Raw genomic sequence first — 22,527 nt, forward strand, 5'->3', positions numbered from 1 at the left:
AAGAGACTTACGGGATGACTTTGATGTCTTCTTTGCCATGCAGGATGTAGTCAATGACCTTGTAAAAGTTGATTTCCTAGGCAAAAGAGATAGAGAAAGTTCTTCAGAGCCTGAGACAGTACTTCAGCAGGAGTGTGTCCTTGAGAAAGGCTTTGTTCTTTACCCTGTGCCCTGTGGTTTTCCAGAAGCACCAGCCTGACCCTCTAAGGGCGTGTCCCAGTGCCCCTGGGGCTCACTGTCCTCAGCTGACTCTCAGGGTTCAGTGTGCTTCTCCTTGGAACCAGCTCACAGTGGCCAGGCAGGGGCTGGGATCTGGGGCTGGAAAGAGACATAGGAAGTGTTCCAAGGGAATCTGGGGGTTCAGTACAAGGAGAAAGAGAGAAAGATTGCTGGTGGAGTCTAGTGAGCGAGGGAGGTGGAAGGAGGCTTCTGTCCCATTTAGCATCATCGTCAACCCAGCCATCTTCCATGTGGGGTCAGCTCCACGGTCACGACCCCCTTTCTCCTTCACTCCTCCACTCAGCTGCTCTTTGCTGCGTCAGCTCTTCCAGACTTGCCTTCCCAATCATCCCTCATGCTTCCCGACTCACATTCCACCTCTTCCATCCCTCCCACCTCCTTACACCATTAAAACCCCTATTCTCTTAAATTAGATCTGTTCAATTACATGACTTCCTAACATGGGGTTGGATACTGGCAGGTGGTTCCTTTTCCCTAGCTCTCCAGGGAAAAAAAATCCATCACCTTATTGGAATGTGATGGGCAGGTTAGTAATAATCATTTTACAAATAGGAAAACTGAGACCCAGAGAGAGGAAAGGACTCATTTGTAGTAAGACAGTAAGCCAGGACCAGAACCTTGGCCCCTGACTCCTGTGCTCAGAGCTCTTTCTGCTGTCACGTAAGGTTAATAGCTTAAGATAGTGTTTTCCTCTCTGTAGCACTCTCACCTAGAATGGGGGCTACTCAAAGTGTGGTCCCTGGACTGGTACCAGTCTGCAAACTATTTGTTACTATTCCATGATGAGATAAAAACAGAAATTGACAGTCAGTGTTTAGAAACTTTTACAGCAATTTGACTGAGTTAGGTTAGGTCCGTTGAAACTGATAATTTAAAAAAGACAAGTTTTGTATGTCTTTTTAAATTTTTATTTTTTGCATAATAGACTTTTATCATATCTTGAAAAGTATCAGTCCAAAATAAATTGGAAATTAAAAAAAATTGTTCCTCTACTACAGGTTATTTTGAGAAATATTGCCCTAGAGATTTAAATGTTGATACCTGGGCCCCATCCAGGCCTCCTGACTCAGAACCTCCACAAAGGGAAATTCCTCGTCTAGTCAAGGGTGTCTAGCTGACGGGCAATCGTGACCTTCTTCAGGCTCACGAGGGAGAGAGAGGCTCTGCTCCTCAATGCCCAGCATTGGAAGCAGCTACAGTGATTGAACCCTTCTCTAGCGGCTCCCATGGCATCGGCTGCTCCATGGTAGGTATGAGCTCCCTGCAGTAGGAAACATCCAAGGGAAGACCAGGTGAACCCCACAGCACGATGAAATGGAGTTAGGAATAGATCTAGAGTGCAAAGACTCAGGCTCTGGTCTTGGTTCCACTATGTGTCCTTTCTGGGCCTCAGTTTCCCCAGCTGTAAAATCGGTGGTGTTTGTTTGTTGTTGGTGTCAAGTAGCAGAACCCTTTCCCCTAACAAAGCATGGGCCCTAATCCTATAAAGCAGAGGAAAGTAACGCCACCCTAGTGGAAGCAGAGTTGGGTACATGGAGATCCTGCATCTCTCCTGGTTTTCCCTCCCTCCCTGTCCTGTCCTCCTCTGCCCCCATTCACCCCTGGCCCAGGCAGCCACTGTGGGAGTCTTGGGTTCTAAAGATAATCCGGGAATTTAAAAAACTGAATTAGGGAATCCCTAAAGCCCCTTCCAGCTATGATTCTAAGACTATGGTTGGAGAGTTAGCATAGATAGATAGTCTCTCATAGATTAAAATGCTCATATTCTTTGACCCAGTAATTCTACATATGCTAATAAATCCTATAGATATATTCCAAAATGTAGGTAACAGCATTGTTTTCCCCATCTAGGGCTCTCAACCAGACTGCTTTAAAAAGTCTGGAGATAGCTGATATCTATCACTTGGAGATGGTTAAGCAAACTGAGTGCCTGCACATAGTGGATACTTCGCATGTCTCCAGAGCGACTAGCTGTATCTGTGCTGATAGGGAAAGATGCCAAAATATACTCAAGTGGGAAAAGTAAGGCACAAAATAGAATCATCACACTTGTCAAGGGTGGTGGTGGTGGAATGTGTGTGTGTGTGTGTGTGTGTGTATATATATATATATATATACACAGACACACACACACACATACGTACACACACCCAGGAATGTCCATGGACATTTGGGAAAGGTAGACCGCTCACAGTGGCACAGTGGCTGCCTCAGGGCAGGCTGGATTTCTGTGCTGTGCTCTTTTGTATGGTGTGAGCTGTTCTCTGTGCTCATGTATTACTTTTTCAATAAATATAAATACATTGCGGTAAGAACATTTTAAAACAGTGAGGTCATATCCTATGGGCAGTTCTAGAAATCAAAGGTGGCCACATTATCTGCTGGGACTTTGGTAGAGCTGTTTCCTTCTGGGAGGGGGAGAGGGCCTTCTTGCTTCAGGGCCATCTGTCCTTGGGCCTGGGCTATTCACTGCTCTCCCAGGGAAGCTGCTGGATCCCTGGGCCTGGTAAACTGCCCCACCCAGGGGTCTCCATGAGATTCCTTTAGAAAGGTGAGAAATGGACTTTTTTTCTTTTAAACCCACAGGAGAATCAATTGTGCTTTCACAGAAAGCAACAAAAAGATCAGTGTGCTTTAGGTAAACAGAACTTTTTCCACACACTGTAGCTCAGCCAAGTTGCTTTCAAGGCCATATTCATGTAGAAATTCACCAGCCTTTGGAAAGTCAAAACCAAGCCATCAATGAGTGCCTTTGTCACCTTGCACCTAAGCAGCTGACGCTGTAACACAGGGTCTTTGAAAGAGCCACATACAGCCAGAGCCAAATCATGATGCATGGAAATATACCAGTTTTAAAAGAAGTGCTATTTTTTTTTTTCCATGAAGCCTACTTAGCCTTTTTCATAATTACAAAACACACACAACACTTTATTTTTAAGAGGAGATGAAGTGAGGTGTAGTTGCTTTGGGGGAACTTCAGAACCAAGATTTGGGGAGGTTAATTGGTCAAAATCCAGATGAAGATTGTATTGGTCAAGATCCAGATGAAGATTGTATTTCTAACGTGAATGTGGCAGATAGAGTGTGAGAGTGATGTTAGAAGGCAAAAGGATAAGTTAGATAGAGCCTGATATTTCTCTGGCTGTCATGGAATTGGAGATGACCTCTGACCTCAGGGCTCAGCTCAGAGAGCTGAATATTAAAGCAGCCCGGGAAACTGAAATTAATTGAAGTTGGTGGTGTCTGAAAGCTATGGTGATCTCTATTCTATATAGTTCCTAGAATTCTAAATTTTAGTAACAAGTCCAGCTCATATGTGAATTAGATGAAAAGCTCAGTAGTAACATCTCAACTATGCCAACACAAAAAGCTGTACTTAAAAAGGAAAAATGTCCCCAAATAGTTTTCTGACAGCAGCACATGATGTAAGCCTTGAAGACTCAGTCTTCCCAAATGAAATCATGAAATTGTGTGGGCAAAAGAGTAGTTTGAAACTGGACAGCGGCAGGTTATAAAGGTCATTTTGGATAAAGCAGAACAGTTTAGATTCCAAGGTTGAAATCTTTTCTGGTGTGTATATGAAGCTCACAGGCCAGGGTGTTAATTCTAAATCCCTAGAGTTTGAATTAAGATTCAATGAAGTCTGTCACACACACACACACACACACACACACACACACACACACACACACACACACACACACACACACACGGACACAGAAACATACACACGCTGTCCTTTATCTTTATTTTGGGTAGGGTTAGTGTTGGCTGGGGGGAATCAGGCCTCCTAGCAGAAATTGATATACCATTTCAGACAGGCTGGAAGGTTTTGTGGGAAGAATGCTGCCCTAAAACTCAATTCAGGACACGACTCTGCTGCTTACCTATTCTATGTGGCCTCAGCTAAAGTCATTCTGTCATTCTACAGGTTCTATAGGCCATTCGAGTGCCAGGTCTGTCTACCCTGCTGCATCTTTACATCCCCACACATTTCATTTCAGCTTCTCTAAAGTGTTTATGCCTCATCTTTAAAATGTAGCAATAGTAGGAAACCAGAGGTCACAAACCGAAATGCCAAGAGACACCTGATAGAAACATAAATGAGAGGAGGAGGCCAGGGGTATACAAGGAGGAGTCGGGGGGACCGTGCAAACTAGAGAGTTCAGGCCACACATTGCAAGGAGGCGGCTGCTACTCAGCTCCAATCAAATTTACCCTGCAGGACTGTGGATCCAGTTTTGACTGATCCGCCACCTTTTGAAAAGAAACTGAGAATCTAGATGTTTATCAGAAATTCCTTGATCTTTAAGTGCTAAGCTGCCAATTCAAAACTGTTTTAAAGTAAAAACAAAGAAAAACTAAAAAAACTTATGTAGCCAAACATATTTATCTATTGGCTGGAATTGACCTTCTGGCTATCAATTTGTACATTTTAGATTAGATTTTAAGATTATTCGAAGCTTTAATTGTCTACAGTTTTCCTGCTGGGTGGATCCTTGAGCAGATTGCTTGATCTTTCTGGAGTTCTTTCCTCATCTATGGAATGAGAATATTTATTCCTCCTTTGTCAGTCCCACCAGGTTATTGTGAAACTCCAGTGAGTTATTAAAATACCTTGCAAATTACAGGGCTTGAGCAATTGTGAGGAATTATAATTTCAAGGGAGACAACCCAACCCAGAGAAGATAAATACCTAAGTGGTAAAGAAACTTCAGCAGGGCCTACAGTGCCTTATTCGTTTGCATTTCATTAAACATTTGATCATATTGGACAGGCTAGAGAGAGACCTACCCTTCCATCTGGAGTCCTGGGACCAGAGTAGGGTGGAGCCTCACCCATCAGGACTGGCCACACGTCAAAAAATTCCTAGGAATGAGAAAAACAATAATTATGTGTCTTGAAAGTAGATCAGAAAAAGATTAAGAAAAGAAGACTACCTGTATGAGTCATCTATCACTGAAATCTGGAAGATGGGCAGAGCTCAGTGAAACCAAAGGTTGGAAGGGCTGCAAGATTCACTAGAGTTGGAGAATGTCAGTCATGTCTGTGCTTTGGGATATATCAATATCATCAGAACTGGATCTGTCTAGGGACTTCCCTGGTGGTGCAGTGGTTAAGAATCCGCCTGCCAATGCAGGGGACACGGGTTCGATCCCTGGTCTGGAAGATCCCACATGCTGCGGAGCAACTAAGCCCCTGCACCACAACTACTGAGCCTGCGCTCTAGAGCCTGCGAGCCACAACTACTGAAGCCCATGCGCCTAGAGCCCGTGCTCCACAACAAGAGAAGCCACTGCGATGAGAAGCCCACGCACCCCAGCGAAGATTAGCCCCCACTCGCTGCAACTAGAGAAAGCCTGTGCGCAGCAACAGAGACCTAATGCGGCCAAAAAATAAATAAAAATTAAAAAAAAAAAAAAAAGAACTGGATCTATCTAATCAATAACCAAGAAATGGGAGTTAGGTTGGAGCACCCTCATACTCCCTGTGCTATGGGACATGAGAGGGAAAATGGGGACACTATGGCTAAGAAATTTACCTTAAGTATTAATACATGCTAAGCATGTGAGCAAACGTTTAGCTGGAACAATATTTCTTGCAGTATCATTTATAGCAGTGAAAAATCAGAAAAAACCTAAGTGTCCAATAGGAGGGGACTTATTAAATCAATTATGGTACGTCTAGTAACAATGATGTTACAGTTGTGTAGGTATTGATTAAAAAGAGGTCCATGATACACTGATGAGTAAAAAATGTGAGGTGACAAAAATAGATAAATCATGTGACCCCAGTGTTTATATAGAAAATGCTGTCAAAGAATTCACAACAAGGCATTAACAACTGGTTTTCTCTGGGGGACTGGAATGAGATTATACTTTATTTAGCAATTATTCCCTAATAAAATTTATGGCTTTTGTAATAGGGTAAAAAATTTTTTTCTAGATAAGAAAGAAAGAACAGACAATGGTGCCAAATATGGAGGGATAGACCCATATCTGGGCTCCAACAGGAAAGGATGACACCTGTAAGACAACTGGCAAAGACAGGGGTAGAGAGAGGAGAGAAAAGGGTTGGCAAAGGCTCTGCATGGTCACGCAGCCCCAGGAGAAGAAACTGGGAAGCCATGCAGGCGCTCCCTTGCTACTTCTCCGCTGGTTTTCCTACCGCACACGCAGCTGCACAGCTTGTGTTGGGCCAAATCTGGGCCTGGCGGAGGAGGCCTCTGTCCTCCAGTGCCTCTCTGTTCATTTATCTGTTGGTATTTAGGGGCCGTGATTCACTAGCTCTGGGTTACTGTGGGCAGGATGCTTCTTGACCTCTCTCTCTTGTTTGAACATGTTTGTCATGGGGGTTTGTTCTAATATCATCCAGAGGGCAAGCAGAAGGGACTCCACATGAAATTCAGATTTCACATCCTCACCCTTCTGCCCAGTTGGGCTCTTCTCTTGACTACCAACAACAGGAAGCAATTCAATTCTGGGTGAAAATGTGAACTGGGGACTTACCTAAGCTCCACAACATGCTTGCTGCTAGATAGAGAGAGATGGACAAGGCAAAGTTTATGTCCTGGAGGAATCTGCTATGTCATGGAGGAGAAAATTAAGCCCTCAAGTAACTTTAGTAAGGTAGATGGGGTAAGAACCAAAACAGTAATACAAGGAGAACACAAATGTTAGAGGAGACCAGAAGAAGGACATGGGGCTGACACTGTCAAAGTCAAACTCTGAGTGATTTTGAAGATTGTCCCAAGGAGAAGCAGATGTTGTCAACAAAGGGTTGGGTGGAATGTGGGGCATGTTTATGCTTGCCTTCCTCTGTCTCAATCTCTCTCTCTCTTTTATTTCTAAACAGCTTTTTTGAGATATAATTCATATACCATATGATTCACCCAGTTTAAGTGTACAATTCAGTGACCTTTATTGACTTTTTTCATAATGTCAATACTTCAGGTAAGAGCTTAGCTACCTGGGGTGGGGCGGTGTGAGGGGAGGTGGAGATAGGTTCTTAGAGTGATTATAGGCAGCCCAGCCCACTTCTCATTGCTAGATTGTTCCATCTATTGGGGATGACTAAGTCAGGATATTCTTGCTTAAATGTGACTTTCCCTTTTGAGGGGGAGTTCAAAAGAAACAGAGGGCAGAACACTGCAGCTCAGAGCTGTGTTCAGATCCTTTAAGGTGCAAACTGAACGCCTTAAAATGGTGCTCAGTTTGCACCTCCAAATTTCTTTTGAATTCAACTACTCAGAAATTCTTTTGATTAAAAAATAGAACCATTCATTTGTATGAATTCATTTGCTACTTCCTGAAGGAGTATCAAAGTGCTTATTGCTGGATTTAGCCATATTTGGCAAAATACTTGATTCAAGAATTTACAAAAATCAAATGGACAGTTGCACTAGAGCCAGAGGTTCCCTAAAATCAGTATATGGCCCAACTGCACCAGAATCACTTAGGGAGCTATTTTAAAGGCAAAAATCAGAACAATAAACCCATGAGTATATGGAAATCTGTTATATGGTAAAATGGCATATCAAAATGGTGGCATTTCAAAACAGTGGAGAAAGGGTAGACTGTTCTTTAAATGGGGAATTATGAGGTGGGCACAAAATTTATCCCTACCTTATACCATAACATATTAATAATTTCAAAAGATGAGTGAAAGATGAAAATATATTAATCAAAACACATCAGATTATCTCAGACTATAATATTAAGGTTGAGGAAGTCTTTCTTAAACAAAATTCAAAACGCAGAAGCCATAAAAGAAAATTTAAATCTTCTGTATGATGAAAGATGCCATAAACAAAGTTAAAATATAATCCACAGAAAGGGAAAATATGGTTGCAGCCTATGTGACAGAGATATAGTCTATATCATAGATAAAGCAGTCCTATATTTTAATAAGAAATAGACAAAGAATTCAATTTTAAAGGTGGAGAAATGGGCATATATTGCCCAGAAAGATCTGGGCAATATATGGAAGAAAGAAAGTTAACTCACAAATAAACATATAAATGTATTTACCCTCACTTGGTAATCAGTGAAAAAACAATTAGAAAAAAAAATAACATTTTTTGCCCATTTAAGTAGGAAAAAATAAAAAGATTTATGATACACAGAATTGGCAGGAGTTTGGAGAAATGGAATTCTCATGCAGTGCGAGTGAGTATAAGATGATTTAGCCTTTAGAGGGAAAATTTTGGGAAAGCAAAATAAAATTTTTTTCTTGGTAATCTACTTCCACAGCTTTGTCCTATAGATAGTCTCTGTCAAGTGTGCAGGAATTTAACTCCAAGGTTGTTCATTATAGCATTGTCTTTAATTGCAAGACTATTTAGAAATGATTTAAATGCCCTGAAATAGGGGAAAGGATAAATTAATTATGGTATATCCATGCTATTTAGAAGAATGAGGTAAATCTATGTGGATTAAAGAACAAAGAAAGAGGATTTCTACTCCTATTAATGGTGGCCAGTTTGTTTCAGACCAGTCCTCCAGTTGAGAATTATTATGAAATCTGGACTGTATATGTGTATGTGTGCATATGTGTATATAAACATTTGTTTGAAGGAATCATAGAGCTAGCAAGGCAGCAAGGACTTGATGGGCCAAGATCCCACAGAGAAGGGAAGCCCAGAGATGTGAGCCTAATGTCTGATTCAGCTTTTCCTCTTGATCCCCTTGCTGATACCAAAGATGCTGTGGGAGCCGCTGGGAAGCTGTGCAGACTTACTGGGCTAGTAGGATAAAATTGGAATTCAGGGCCTGCCAAGGAGGAGGGACCCTTGAAATCAACCCAGGTTTCAGCCGGCCCTTCTTAAAGGTTTATACCCTAGGAGTAAAAGTGAATCAGATACAGAACATCCCTTGCAAAAACTGAAGACCAGCTTCAAATCAGCTCAATCGCTGAGTGGATTCAGATGCTCTGCCTTTATCTCAACTGCTAGCCAGAAGTAACATAAATCCCCTTTGGAGGAATATAACATTGCCCAGAGTTTCAAATCATCTCTAAAATGTGTTATACATGTCTCTAATGTTCAAACAAAAATAAATAGTCGTGTACAAGATAAGGATTAACTGAAAATAAAGAGATAAAACAGACTATAGAAAGACAGCCATAGAATATATCCACAGATATTATAGCTCTCAGACCCAGACTCTAAAATAACTGATTATGTCCAAGAAATCAAATACAGAATAGAGAATTTTAGAAGAGCACTGGAAACCTCAAGAAAGATGAAATGGAAATTCTAAAATTGAAAAATACCTGAAATTAAGAACTCAATAGATAGTTTTAACAGCCAATTAGACACAACTGAAGATTCATGGAGAGATCAGAAGAAATATTCAAACTAAAAAACAAAAATATAAAAGGGCGGGAAATACAGAAAGGAGTGTAAGAGACGTAAAACATGATGAAAAACTCTAGTATATAATGACAACAAACTTAGAGGTCTTTTACCACTGCATATCAAGATATTTTATAGAGGTACTATAATTAAGACAGTATGGTATTGCAGAAGAATAGATAAATATACCAAGGGAACAAAATAGAGAGTCCAGAAACAGACCCAATATATGGACACTTGATTGATGATAGAGGTATGATAGAGAAATATGGTCTTTTCAGTAGAACAGTGGGGGAGAAGGATGGTCTTTTCAAGTACTGGTCAATTGGATATCTATATGGGAAAAATTAATATTGACATTACTTCATGCTATACATTTTAGAAATGTTAGGTAGATTGTAGAGCTGTATGTGAAAGTTCAAACAATAAGGCTTTTAGAAGTTAACATAGGTGAATATCTTTATCACCTTGGGGCCAGGAAAGATTTCTTAAATAGGGCATAAAAACCAATAACCATAAAGGAAAAGATTGATAAATTGGGCTACAATATAATTTAAAACTTACATTTATCAAAACATAAGATAATGAGAGCACAGTATGGCAGAAGATATTTGCAATGTTGCATTCAACAGAGGACCCATATCCAGCATTTGTTTAGAACTCTGACAAATAAGTAAGATAAAAACATACAATAGAATAATAAAAATGGGGAAAAGACTTGAACAGGCACTTCACAAAAGATATCCAAATGGTCAATAAACATAAATCTTCCTGGTCATTAGGTGACACATGTTAACACCCAAAGAGATAACACTACACACCCACCAAAATGGCTAAATTAGTAAGATGGCAATACCAAGTATTAGTGAGGACACCCTCTACATTGCTAGTGGGAGGGTAAAATGGTACAATAATTTTGAAAATCAGATTGGCAATATCTATTAAAACTATTACCCAGAGGAGTAATATTAAAGGTAATTCTTACCTTTAACAATTGTGAATCACTATATTGTACACCAGTAACTTATATAATATTGTACCTCAACTGTACTTCAATTTAAAAAAAAGCTAGGGAACTTCCCTGGTGGTCCAGTGGTTGACAATCTGCCTTCCAACGCAGGGGATGCAGGTTCGATCCCTGGTCAGGGAACTGAGATCCCACATGCTACGGGGCAACTAAACCTGTGTGCCACAACTACTGAGACCGCGTGCCTCAACTAGAGAGCCTGTGCGTCGCAAACTACCGAGCCCACGTGCTCTGGAGCCCATGCACCACAACTAGAGAGAAGCCCGTGCACCACAAGGAAAGATCCTGCAGGCCGCAACTAAGATCCGACGTGGCCATGAATAAATAAATATTAAAAAACAAACAAAAAAAAGCTATTACCCAGAATTTCTACTCCCAGGTAAATACCTAACTGAAATGGGAAATGGGTACAACTTTGTACCAAAAAATATGTACTAGAGTTTTCATAATAGCAATATTCATAAAAGCCCAAACCTGAAAATGCAAATGTCCATCAACAGTAGAATAAATAAATACTTTGCAGATTATTCATATAATGGAATATTCCACAAGAATGAAAATTAATGAACTAATGCTATGAGGAGCAATAAGAATGAATCTTGCAACCCAAATGTTGATCAAAAGAAGCCAGACGCAAAAGAGTATTTATTTATATGATTCCATTTATATGAACTTCAAAAATAGGCAAAACTAACATGGCTTTAAAGGTCAGATAGTGGTTACCTTTAGGGAGGAAGGGGTGGGAGTTACTGGAAAGGGGTAAGAAAGGGGCTTCTGAGGGGCCAGTTATGTTCTATTTCTTGATCTTGGTGGTAGTTAAGTGGGATGTTCATTCTGTGGTAATTCATCGAACTATTCTCCTGTAATTAGTGCTCTTTTCTGTGTGTATTATGTGTATGTATGTTGTCTTAAAAAAATCCACATGTACTGATGAAAATTATGTTCACAGAACATTATGTAAAAAAGGCAGACTATCGTGTAACCCAGCAATGTTTATTTATTTCATTTTACTTTATTTTTTAAAATTGTGTTATCTTTTTATTGTTGAGTTGTAGGAGGTTTTTTTTTTCCTTCATGAGCAAAACATCAAATTTAAAAAAAAAATTGAAGTATAGTGGATTTACAATTTTGTGTTAGTTTCAGGTATGCAGCAAAGTGATTGATATATATATTTTTTTTTCCATTATAGGTTATCACAAGATATTGAGTATAGTTCCCTGTGCTATACAGTAAATCCTTGTTGCTTATCTATTTACGTATAGTAATTCATATCTGTTAATCCCATACTCCTAATTTTTTTTAAACTTTTTCTTTTATATTGGAGTATAGCCGATTAACAATGTTGTGATAGTTTCAGGTGCACAGCAGAGTGACTCAGCCAGGCTGCCACATAACGTTGAGCAGAGTTCCCTGTGCTATACAGTAGGTCCTTGTTGGTTATCCATTTTATTTTATTTAATTTATTTTTTTAAATTTTATTTTGGCTGCGCTGGCTCTTCCTTGCGGCACGTGGGCGCTTCGTTGTGGTGCGCAGGCTTCTCTCTGGTTGTGGCGCCAAGCGCGCAGGCTTAGTATTTGCAGCGCGTAGGCTTAGTTGCCCCGCTGCATATGGGATCGGTTCCCAGACCAGGGATCGAAACTGCATCCCTCCACAGCCACCTCTCACGCCTCAACTTCAGCTTCTCCTTCTTGGGCAAAACAGCCTTGGCCTCGGCACCTCTCCTGATGGAGGTGATGCCCCTTGCGTCCATGCCCAGCTTCTGCACCAAGGCACTGGGGTCTTTCGTGGTCCCAGCAAAGACATTGGCATTCATGAAAGCCCACTCCGTCCCCACGGCTCCTCCAGCCGAGGCCTGCAGAGGGGCTGCCTCCCGTGTGGGGGGCCCGGGGCCGGGCGTGGCCTCCCCTGTGGGCCTCACGGCAGCCTGGTGCACCCAGGCCCGCAGGCCCCTCACTTTCCCCATGTCCCGGGTAGAGACCCACCTGGTTATCCATTTTAAAGACAGCAGTGTGTACATGTCTATCTCAAGCTCCCTAACTATCCCTTCTCCCCACCCTTCCGCCTTGGTAACCATAAGTTCGTTCTCTAAGTCTGTCCATACTCCTAATTTTAAGAGTTCTTTTCATATTCTACATACTAGACCTTTATCAGACATATGATTTGCAAATATTTTCTCCTATTCTATGGATTGTCTTTTCACTTTCTTCATTAGTGTCCTTTCAAGCACAAATGTTTTAAATTTTGATGGAGCCCAATTTATCTGGTTTTCCTTTGGTTACTAGTGCTTTTGATGTCATATCCAAGAAACTGTTGCCTAATCCAAGGCCACAAAGATTTACATCTATGTTTTCTTCTAAGAGATTTTATAGTTTAAGGTTTGTGCTCCATTTCGAATTAATTTTTGTATATGATGTGAAGTAGGACCCCAAATTCATTCTTTAGCATGTGGATATCCAGTTGTTCCAGCACCATTTGTTAAAAGGACTGTTCTTTCCCCTTTGAATGGTCTTGGCACCCTTGTTGAAAATCAATTGACCATGGTTTTTATATGTGACCACGGTTTTTATTTTGCTAGTATTTTGTTGAAGATTTTTTGCATCTGTATTCTGTAGGGTTTTTGGTCTGTAGGGTTTTTTCTTGTGATATCTTCGGTATCAGGGTAATACTGGCCTCACAGAATGAGTAGGGAAATGTTCCATCCTCTTTTATTTTTGTAAGAGTTTGTGAAGGATTGGCATTAAATTTTCTTTGAATATTTGGTGGAATTCATCAGTGAAAATATCTGGCTGTGGGCTTTTCTTTGTAGGAAGTTTTTTTTAATTGCTAAGTCGATCTCTTTATTTGTTATAGGTCTAGTTAGATTTTCTATTTATTCTTTTTTTAATTTAATTTTTATTTTCTATTGGAGTATAGTTGATTTACAATGTTGTATTAATTTCAGGTGTACAGCTAAGTGATTCCATTATATATACACATATATCCATTCTTTTTCAGATTCTTTTCCCATAGAGGTTATTATGGAATATTGAGTAGATTTCCCTGTGCTATACAGCAGGTCCTTGTTGATTATCTATTTTATATATAGTAGTGTGTATATGTTAATCCCAAACTCCTAATTTATCCCTCCTCTCCACATTTCCCCTTTGGTAACCATAAGTTTGTTTTTGAAGTCTGTGAGTCTGTCTCTGTTTCGTAAATAAATTCATTTGTGTCATTTTTTTTTTTAGATTCCACATATAAGTGATATCATATGATATTTGTCTTTCTCTGACTTACTTAGTATAATAATCTCTAGGTCCATACATGTTGCTGCAAATGGCATTATTTCATTCTTTTTTTATGGCTGAGTAATATTCCATTGTATACATGTACCACATCTTTATCCATTCCTCTGTCGATGGACACTTAGGTTGCTTCCATGTCTTGGTTATTGTGAATAATGCTGCTATGAACATAGGGGTGCATGTATCTTTTTGAATTACAGTTCTGTCCAGATATATGCCCAGGAGTGGGATTGCTGGATCATATGGTAATTTTATTTTTAGTTTTCTGAGGAACCTCTGTACTCTTCTGCATAGTGGCTGTACCAATTTACATTCCCACCAATGGTGTAGGAGGGTTCCCTTTTCTTCACACCCTCTCCAGTATTTATTGTTTGTAGACTTTTTGATGATTAGCCCAGCTATTTTTAAACAGTTCTTCAGCAGATTCTAATTTACTGTCACATTTGGGAGTCTCTGGACTAACCTAAGGTCTTTTCCAACCCCAGATTCTGCAATTCATTTATTCATTCGACCAGATATTTGGAGGGTCTCCACTGGGCTGTGTACCACACGCAGCATGACAAAGCACGCAAAATGAGACCGACAGGGATCTTGGGACTTTGGGAGAGGAAATCACATATCTAGATAACTCTGGAACTCTGTTCCAAGGCAGAAAATGATTAGCTCCAGGAGGCAGAGACAGGTAGAGAAAGAGCAATGGGAGAGTTGGTTTGGGAAAAGCTAGCTGAAGAACATGACTGGGGGCCAGTTGAGTCTCTGCCGCCTTAGCCTTAGAGCATTCTGAGGGACCAGATCTAAGCATATGCGTCCACTTCAATTGCCTGGATGAGCCCTGGGCTCCATACACCATAGGAAAGGTTTCTGCCCACCTTTGAGTGCATTTTCTGAGAATTCCTGAAGTTGGCAACTTTCTTCTTTCTGGACTTTCATCCTGCATGGAAACTTCTTTTATCACCTACCTTTACCACCTCATCACGCCTTCTTCTCACATACTCATTTTTTTCCAACAGACAAGGGAAGATACAAGTTATTATTACTCCCCCGTGCCCTAGAATGACTTTTCCTCTTTGAAGGTTGGTAGTCCTCTCCTCAGTGTAAAAGACCTATGAAAATCTTTTCACAACCATCCACATCCTCCCAGCCTCTTCCCTGAGCACTGAATTTGTGACAGAAGTCTGGGCTCCACCTGGTATATATTTAACCTGTTCTTAGAAATGTCTGCTCCTGAAGCCTTCTCACCTTCTGCTTGGTCATGTCCAAGAGCCCCACGGAGTATCTGTCACAGTTGAGGAAGGCTCGAACTGTGTACAGGGCTTTGTGGAACTGCCTCTCAATGTCCGTAAGTTCTTCAAAGACTTTGCTCCCAGACCACAGTAGTATCTGAAAAAATACAAAAACATAGTCAATGTTTCTGAGGCACAGAGCAGCAGCTCACAATAACCAAGAGATACAATAATTGTCCCCATTTTATAGATGGAGAAACTGAGGTTCAGAGAGGTGAATAACTGGGCAGCTTCTACTGGGTCCAACTCTTCCCATTTCTTTTATCTCCTAGGTTGTTAATAAGAATGATAATAACAAACATTGATTGAGCACCAGTGCCCTACATACATTATCCCATAATTTTCCCCATTTTTCAAATGGGGAGACTGAAGCTCGGAGAGGTTAAGTGATTTGCTCAGGGTCTTAGAGCTAGTAAATGGCTTAGCAGGGATTCAAATCCAAGCTGCCTGACTTGAAAGCTTGTTCATGCAATCACTCTGGGATACAGGTTTACAAACATCTACTACCTCATGCACCCCAGAGATGCTGAGCAGAGACAGTATGATGGTTCCCAGGCACTTTTATTATCACTGCCTTTCTAGTTGAGCACATCAATGCTTCAGTAAAAGGACACATCCAGTCCATTCCCTTGAGCCAAGCCCTTTACCTGGCCGCGCCGAGTCTCACAGCTGTGCAAGTAACTCAGGTGGAACACCTTCATGATTATATTTGCAAAATTGAGGTACTTGAGAAGAATCTGAAAATCAAACAGCATGAGGGGAAACAGATGAGAAGGAGAAATTCCTCCTCTGGCCACTTCTACCATCAGAAAATAAGTCTGAACATTTTCAAAGCTTCATCTGAGACAGTTTGAGCAGATGGGTCATGGAAGGCTGACTCATAAAATGATGCATTATAAGAGGGAAAAACTCACAGAATGTAGAGTGTCTACGTTAATACGGGTGTATTCATGAAAAATTGCTACTGTTTATTGAGTTCGCAGGCCCTGTGATACGTCATTTATGTATGTTATCTTACTTGGTCGTCACAACTACCTCAAGAGATACTATAGATATTCTATATAAAAGATACTAAAAAATCATCTCCATTTTACAAATAAGAAAACTGAGGTTCAGAGAAATTATGTAACATGCCCAAGTCAAACAGATATTAGCAGAACCAGAACAATTATCCCTATGTTCTTGGCTCCAAAGTCCAACATCTTAATGATTATCCTGCCCTGCCTTCCTCACAGAGCATCAGACCACTAACTTCTTTGTGTTACAGATGGGGAAACCGAGGCCAGGCCAAATAGCAAGGGTCAGAGGATTTGTGAGCTGGGAGAATGTGCTAGCATGGCCACCCCAGCAATTTCTAAAGCATTCTTACCTCTTCATCTCTCTTGGTGAAGTGGGGCCCGTCCACTTTATTCACAGCCATGATTATGGCCACCACGTCCTTCCCATTCATTATGGGAGACGCCAAGATGTTCTTAGTCTGATACTCTGTGAGGGTGTCCACGAAGTCACAGAAATGCTCATCCTGAAGGAAGACAGGGACAAGCCTGAGTGGGCAGATGAAGAGCAAAGACAGTAAAACAACACAGAGCCCCAGGTGCCCATGGTAGGGGTAGGGTAAGGGGGCTCCCCATTCTCTTGTTGACAAAAGAATGAAGACATTTCCATCTACTCCGCTTCAGCGGGGGAAGGCAATTAGAGATGATTTCTGCCCTGGAAACCTCCAAAATCCAGTAGAAGAAAGTCTGAAATACGACCCACTAAGGGCTGTGGAGACAATGTGAGGGGCCCAAGGATGAGGGCGGAGGGTTGACTTTATCTGTGGAGGAAGGTTTCGAGAAGGCTCTCTTGAGGTGATGGCAGTTTCGCCCAAAATAGAAACTTGAGTGCGGAAAAGACCTCAGTGAGTATAATAATCACAGTCGCTAGCAGGTATTGTGTGTGGCACTTTGCCTGCATCAGCTCACTTTATTCCTCCCAATAACCTGTGAGATGGGACCATTAGTATTCCATCTTACAGCGGGGGAAACTGAAACTCAAGAAAGTTAATGTTACTTACTACTTGTTTGTGTGTGTGATTCCAGAACCTGCCCTCAGCTCTGCTGCCTTTCAGGGAAGGCTGGATAAGGGCAGACCTGGGTCTAGGTCATTGAACCAAATAATTTGTTACTTTCAGCTTTTTTCGCAATCCAGTTCTAGCACCACACAGCCAGTCCAATGGATATCCCCATTTCACAAATCTTTTTTTTTTTGGCTAAGTTGGGTCTTTGTTGCTGCACGCGGGCTTTCTCTAGTTGCGTGGAGCGGGGGCTACTCTTTGTTGCAGTGCGCGGGCTTCTCATTGCCGTGGCTTGTCTTGTTGCGGAGCACGGGCTCTAGGTGTGCGGGCTTCAATAGTTGTGGCTTGTGGGCTCAGTAGTTGTAACACGTGGGCTCAGTAGTTGTGGCTCGCGGGCTCTAAAGCGCAGGCTCAGTAGTTGTGGCGCACGGGCTTAGTTGTTCCGCGGCATGTGGGATCTTCCCGGACCAGGGCTCGAACTCGTGTCCCCGGCATTGGCTGGCGGATTCTTAACCACTGTGCTACCCGGGAAGCCCCCCATTTCACAAATCTTAATGGAAGTCCCACTTTGTGTCAGGCCTTAGGCTAAGCGCTAGGGATACAGAGAAGACTAAGATTCAGGCCAGCACACAGATAAATCAGTAATAGTAACGCAGGACATAAGTGTTGGCTCAAAGCAGTGGAAGTACAGAGGAACACACACCCCCCACACCTCACCCTGAAGGCAAACATGGAGGCCAGTACAGGGCGTTGCAGTCCGGGTGGTCAGAAAGGGGAGACAGAACCCGAATTGTCTTAAATCCCAAAGAATCCACCTTTCTGTTTCCTGGTAGCACTGTGATGTTTCCCAACGGTCAGCATTGCTTGGACACAAGCCAGCCCAGACATGTACAGTTCATGCTGTTCTGAGAAGGAAAATGTATCTCATAGAGCCAATTCACAGAGCTTTGCTAGAACCGGGTGTGTGGTATTTTTTCCACAATGTAGAAGTTCAGAGTATGGTGTTGTGCATCTGTTAATTTCTTCCAGTTGGAGTGGGATTAAATAAACAGGCACTATTGTCAAGGAAGCTGTCTCAAACCAGGTGAAGGGTAAAGGAATTAAGAGAAGCCTGTAGTGCTCTACTTGAATTAGTGTTCAAGGATTAAGCAAAACCTCTAAAGAGGCATTAGCCACAGGGGTTTTCCACGTCACTCTCTAAGGACACTGATGAATCCCTAAACCCAAGCCTGAGTGGGGCATCCTCAGATTCATTTCATGAAGTCAGTTCAGTCTTGCAATAGTCACTTCCGTCAAGGAAAACAGTACTTGGGCCTTACCCTCATCTGAAGCAGATATTACTAAATCCACCAGTACCTTCTCTCCCACTGAGTTCTCGGCCCTGGAACTTTCTCACAAATAGTACAGCTGCCAACTGACTGGTGTTTGCATAGTCATTGTAAGCCTTATATTTTCAGCATATACAGTGTTCTAAACAACCGTGTCATAGAACCTCAGCTTATCAGAGACGGAGGGGCCTTAGAAACAATTTAGCTCCAACTGTTTATTTTAAAGCCCAGGAACCAGAAATCGAGCTAAGGAAAGCCCAAAGTCATTCATTCATTTAGTTAGCATTAACAGAGTGCCTTCTAATGTATGCTAGGCACTGTTCTAGACCCTCAGGTTAGGCAGTGAACAAGAGGGGTGAATGTCTTTCCCTAGTGAAGCTTCCATTCAAATGGGGTGGGCAGACAAAAAGCAAGTAAACAGCTGCTTTGAAGGAGAGAAACTGGATGATGCTATAGACAGTGATGGAAGTGGTGGCAGATTGAAGCTGCTTTGGTCAGTCATGGTGGGTAGGGGCGCTTCTCCAAGAGGTAAGCGGAGAGCTGAAGGCTCAGAGGAGCCAGGCAGGTGACATGCATTCCAAGCAGAGAGCACAGAGAATGCAAAGGCCAGGAGAAGGCAGTGAGTTGGCTGATCTGAAAAACAGGAAGAAGACCAGTGTAGTGAGGGAGATTGGAGGGTAAGGAAGTCAGAGAGATGGGCAGAGGCCTTATCTGACAGGGCCTTGGAGGCCACCGTAAAGAGCTTAGATTTTATTCCAGTGTAATGCAAGACTGCTTCTCATTCCTGGAAACCCCAGCTCCCTTTTCAAACATTCGCAGTGCCAAGCTCTGTTGCATCCCATGATGACATCTATTTATTGGATAATAATGATGTACTTGGCCCAGAGCCAGACAATTCATTAACTCTCACATCTGCCCTGTCACACAAAATTCTCTCCTTCCCTGTTTTATAGACAGTTATTCCCCTGCTGGTAAATGGCACAGCCACTGCATTCATTCATTAATTTATTCACTGATACACTGATTGATTCATTGCTGGATTGATTCATTCATTCACTTACATTTACTGAGCACTGGCTCTGTGAGAGGCATTGGATATGCCAAGACCAGTAAGAAAGGTGAGTTATCAATGGGTTATCACTGTACAGTGGGGACATCATGTAAAACATGCACTCACAATTCAAACCATAATGTGAAGGAGGCCCCCACCGGATGGGTGATGTCCTGGGGCCCCAGGAGGGAGGGACTTGTTCTCTGAGTGGCTTCATGAGCCAGTCAGTAAACGGTCAGTAGCCGAAACCTCTCTGAGCCTCAGTTTTCCTTTTGGTAAAATTGGAGTGTTGGACCAGGTCCTCCACGAGGTTTCTTTCCGCCCTGGCATGCTGGGTTCCAGGTGTCATAGTGAGGGAAGGAGAGCAAGACAACAGATGTAAGAGTCTCTGGAATTGGCAGTGTTTTCAGGTTCAGTCTTCAGAAGTGGGATTTGTCAGTGTCTAGAAAAAGCTCATTGTTCTCCTTTACTCTCACACTACTGCCACACTCACAACACTTCTCACACTAGATGCGTAGGTGTTTTTTTCCACACTGGCCAATTCTCTGACACTAACTGGGTATCCAACAATTCAGTTCAGTCCTGACACTGTTTACCTGGAGAATCAGAACCTACCAGTGAAAGGGTTCAGTCCCAGAAGACTGCCCCCACTTCAGATACCAATCACAAGTCACAGGTTGTCATCTATACCTCTGCCTGACTGACTATAAATCGAGGCTCCTCCTTGGGTTTGATAACTTGCTAGAACAGCTCATAGATCTCAGGGAAGTATTTACATTTACAGGTTTATTGTATAATAAGGGTACAGGTGAACAGTCCGATGAAGAGATACATAAGGTGAGATCCAGAAGGGACCTGCGTGCAGGAGCTTCTGTCCCTCTGGAGTTGGGGTATGCGCCACCCTCCCAGCACATGCATATGTTCACCAATCCAGAAGCTCTGTGAACCCTGTACTTTTACGGATTTTTATGGCGGTTTCGTCGCAAAGGCATGATAGATTATTAACTCCATTTCCAGCCCCTCTCCCCTCTTAAGAGAATGGGGGATGGGCTGAAAGTTCCAAGTGCCTAATCATGCCTTGATCTTTCTCATGACTGGCCCCCATCCAGGAGCCCACCAAGAGTCCCCACATTAGAACAAAAGACCACTGACCACCTAGGAAATTCCAAGGGATTTAGGAGCTCAGTGTCAGGTGGTTCTATCACTCAGGAAATTACAAGGATCAGTTCTGTGCCAGGAACCGGGACAAAGACCAAATAAATATTTCTTTTTATAAATCACAATATCACAGCCCACTGGGAAAGGGCCATCATTTATTCATTCACTCAATAAACTGTAATGAGTACCCACTCTGTCCCAGGCACTGGACTAGGTCTGGGGACCAATGGTAAATAAGACGCACAGGAACAAACAGGCTTTGTGGGCTTTCCTAAGGAGAAAGGGTAAAGAATAAATACATAAACAAATACTGAATGGCAAGTAGGGTTGCCAGATTTAGCAGATAAACACAGGATGACTAATTTAGTTTGAATTTCAAGTAAGTAATTTTTCAGTATATCGTAAATCTTGCAGAGGGTGTACGGTAGTGTGAGTTTGACACTTTTTGTAGTTTTTTGTTTGTTTGTTTGTTTCCACTTTTGTAATGTAAGTGCATGACTTAGGCTTTGATTGCTGAGACATCCACCTCAAAGACGGCTATTTGGCTATCTCAAATAAGCAGGCTGTCAGCCTCACACGAGATAAAGAGCCAGGCTACCTCCTCCCACTGAGGCTCCTTTGTTTTGAAGATCTTGGTTGATCTTGATAACTGATCATTTGGGGCCACTTTTTTTCTAATTTCTCTTACCATGATTTAAATTTCTGCTCTTATGTTTTAAATTAACTAATAAAGAGTGAGCCTGTGAAAGCCTATGCCCCTGCCCTCGACCCCCATAAAAACCCTAGGCTGGACCCCACTCTCCCTCTCTACCTGAGACCTCCCTGTGTGGCCCCAGGTGTGCTATGTAATTCCAGGTCTTGTAAGTAATAAACCTTTATTTTTTCAAAGTTTCCTGATGGTTAGTGCTGAAGGGTATCTTGCATTCATCATAAGAACCACGAGGCCTGGTCCAACCACAACATTGATTATTGGCAGTTTGAGACAGCACAAAACGCATACTAAAATAGTACTCTTTGTTTATCTAAAATTCAAATTTAACTGGGCATATTATATTTTATCTGGCAGCCCTAACGACAAGTCTCCCTGAGGAGATCCCAAGGATAAGTAGGAATGTGCTAGGGCATGGGAGCCACATTACAACCCTGGGAAACTCCGTTCATGGTTTCACATTTTTAAAATTCAGTGATTATAAGCATGTCCCAGGTTTGGGGGGGCGGGGGTGGAGCTAAAGGCTAAGAGTATCACTTGTTGGTGGTTCAAGGATGACCCAGACCCCAGTCTACACCATGTTCCTGCTCCTTCTCCATCCAACTCCCAGTTTCTATCCAAAGGCCCAAATAAAGTACGATATCTCAAGGAAGAACACATGCACGTGTGGAGGAAACAGGCTTGCTGACCTGGACTGACTTCATTCCAAGCCTGGGGCACCCACCAAGGAGGCTGCATGTCCAGAAATCTTCTGGGGAAGCACAGCCATCACTTCCAGAGTGAACTTCAGGGCTGAGCAGGGAACAGCAAGCTGTTCCTTAGCGCAGGGCTCAGCAAACTCTTAGGGATATTTTAGAATTAGAGAACCTTCCTAAATCCTCAATCCCTCAACACCAGGGTCCATAGAAGCTTTCGGCACCTCTGTTCTCTCTTTTCCCCACAAATAGAATCTAAACTGAAAGCTCCAGAAGGGCAGGACTGGATTCTTCTCCAAATCCCACGCAGACCTGGTACAGCCTTCATCCCTTAGAGTAA

General features: G+C 42.2%; 1 protein-coding gene across 2 annotated transcripts in view; it reads right to left on the reverse strand.

Annotated features, from left to right (window-relative positions):
• PDE6A (phosphodiesterase 6A) overlaps positions 1–22,527 on the reverse strand; it is a 65,558-nt gene that overhangs the window by 40,723 nt on the left and 2,308 nt on the right. The window contains exons 2-6 of one of the 2 annotated variants that reach the window (XM_068534548.1): positions 16,560–16,712; positions 15,838–15,927; positions 15,147–15,287; positions 5,035–5,109; positions 12–76 (exon numbers count right to left, since the gene is read on the reverse strand). In XM_068534548.1, coding sequence (XP_068390649.1) covers positions 12–76; positions 5,035–5,109; positions 15,147–15,287; positions 15,838–15,927; positions 16,560–16,712 — 524 coding nt within the window. The remainder of the gene's footprint in view (positions 1–11; positions 77–5,034; positions 5,110–15,146; positions 15,288–15,837; positions 15,928–16,559; positions 16,713–22,527) is intronic. The other variant, XM_068534549.1, reaches the window with a different exon arrangement.

This window comes from Eschrichtius robustus, chromosome 2 (genome assembly GCF_028021215.1).
Source record: "Eschrichtius robustus isolate mEscRob2 chromosome 2, mEscRob2.pri, whole genome shotgun sequence".
Taxonomy (NCBI): domain Eukaryota; kingdom Metazoa; phylum Chordata; class Mammalia; order Artiodactyla; family Eschrichtiidae; genus Eschrichtius; species Eschrichtius robustus.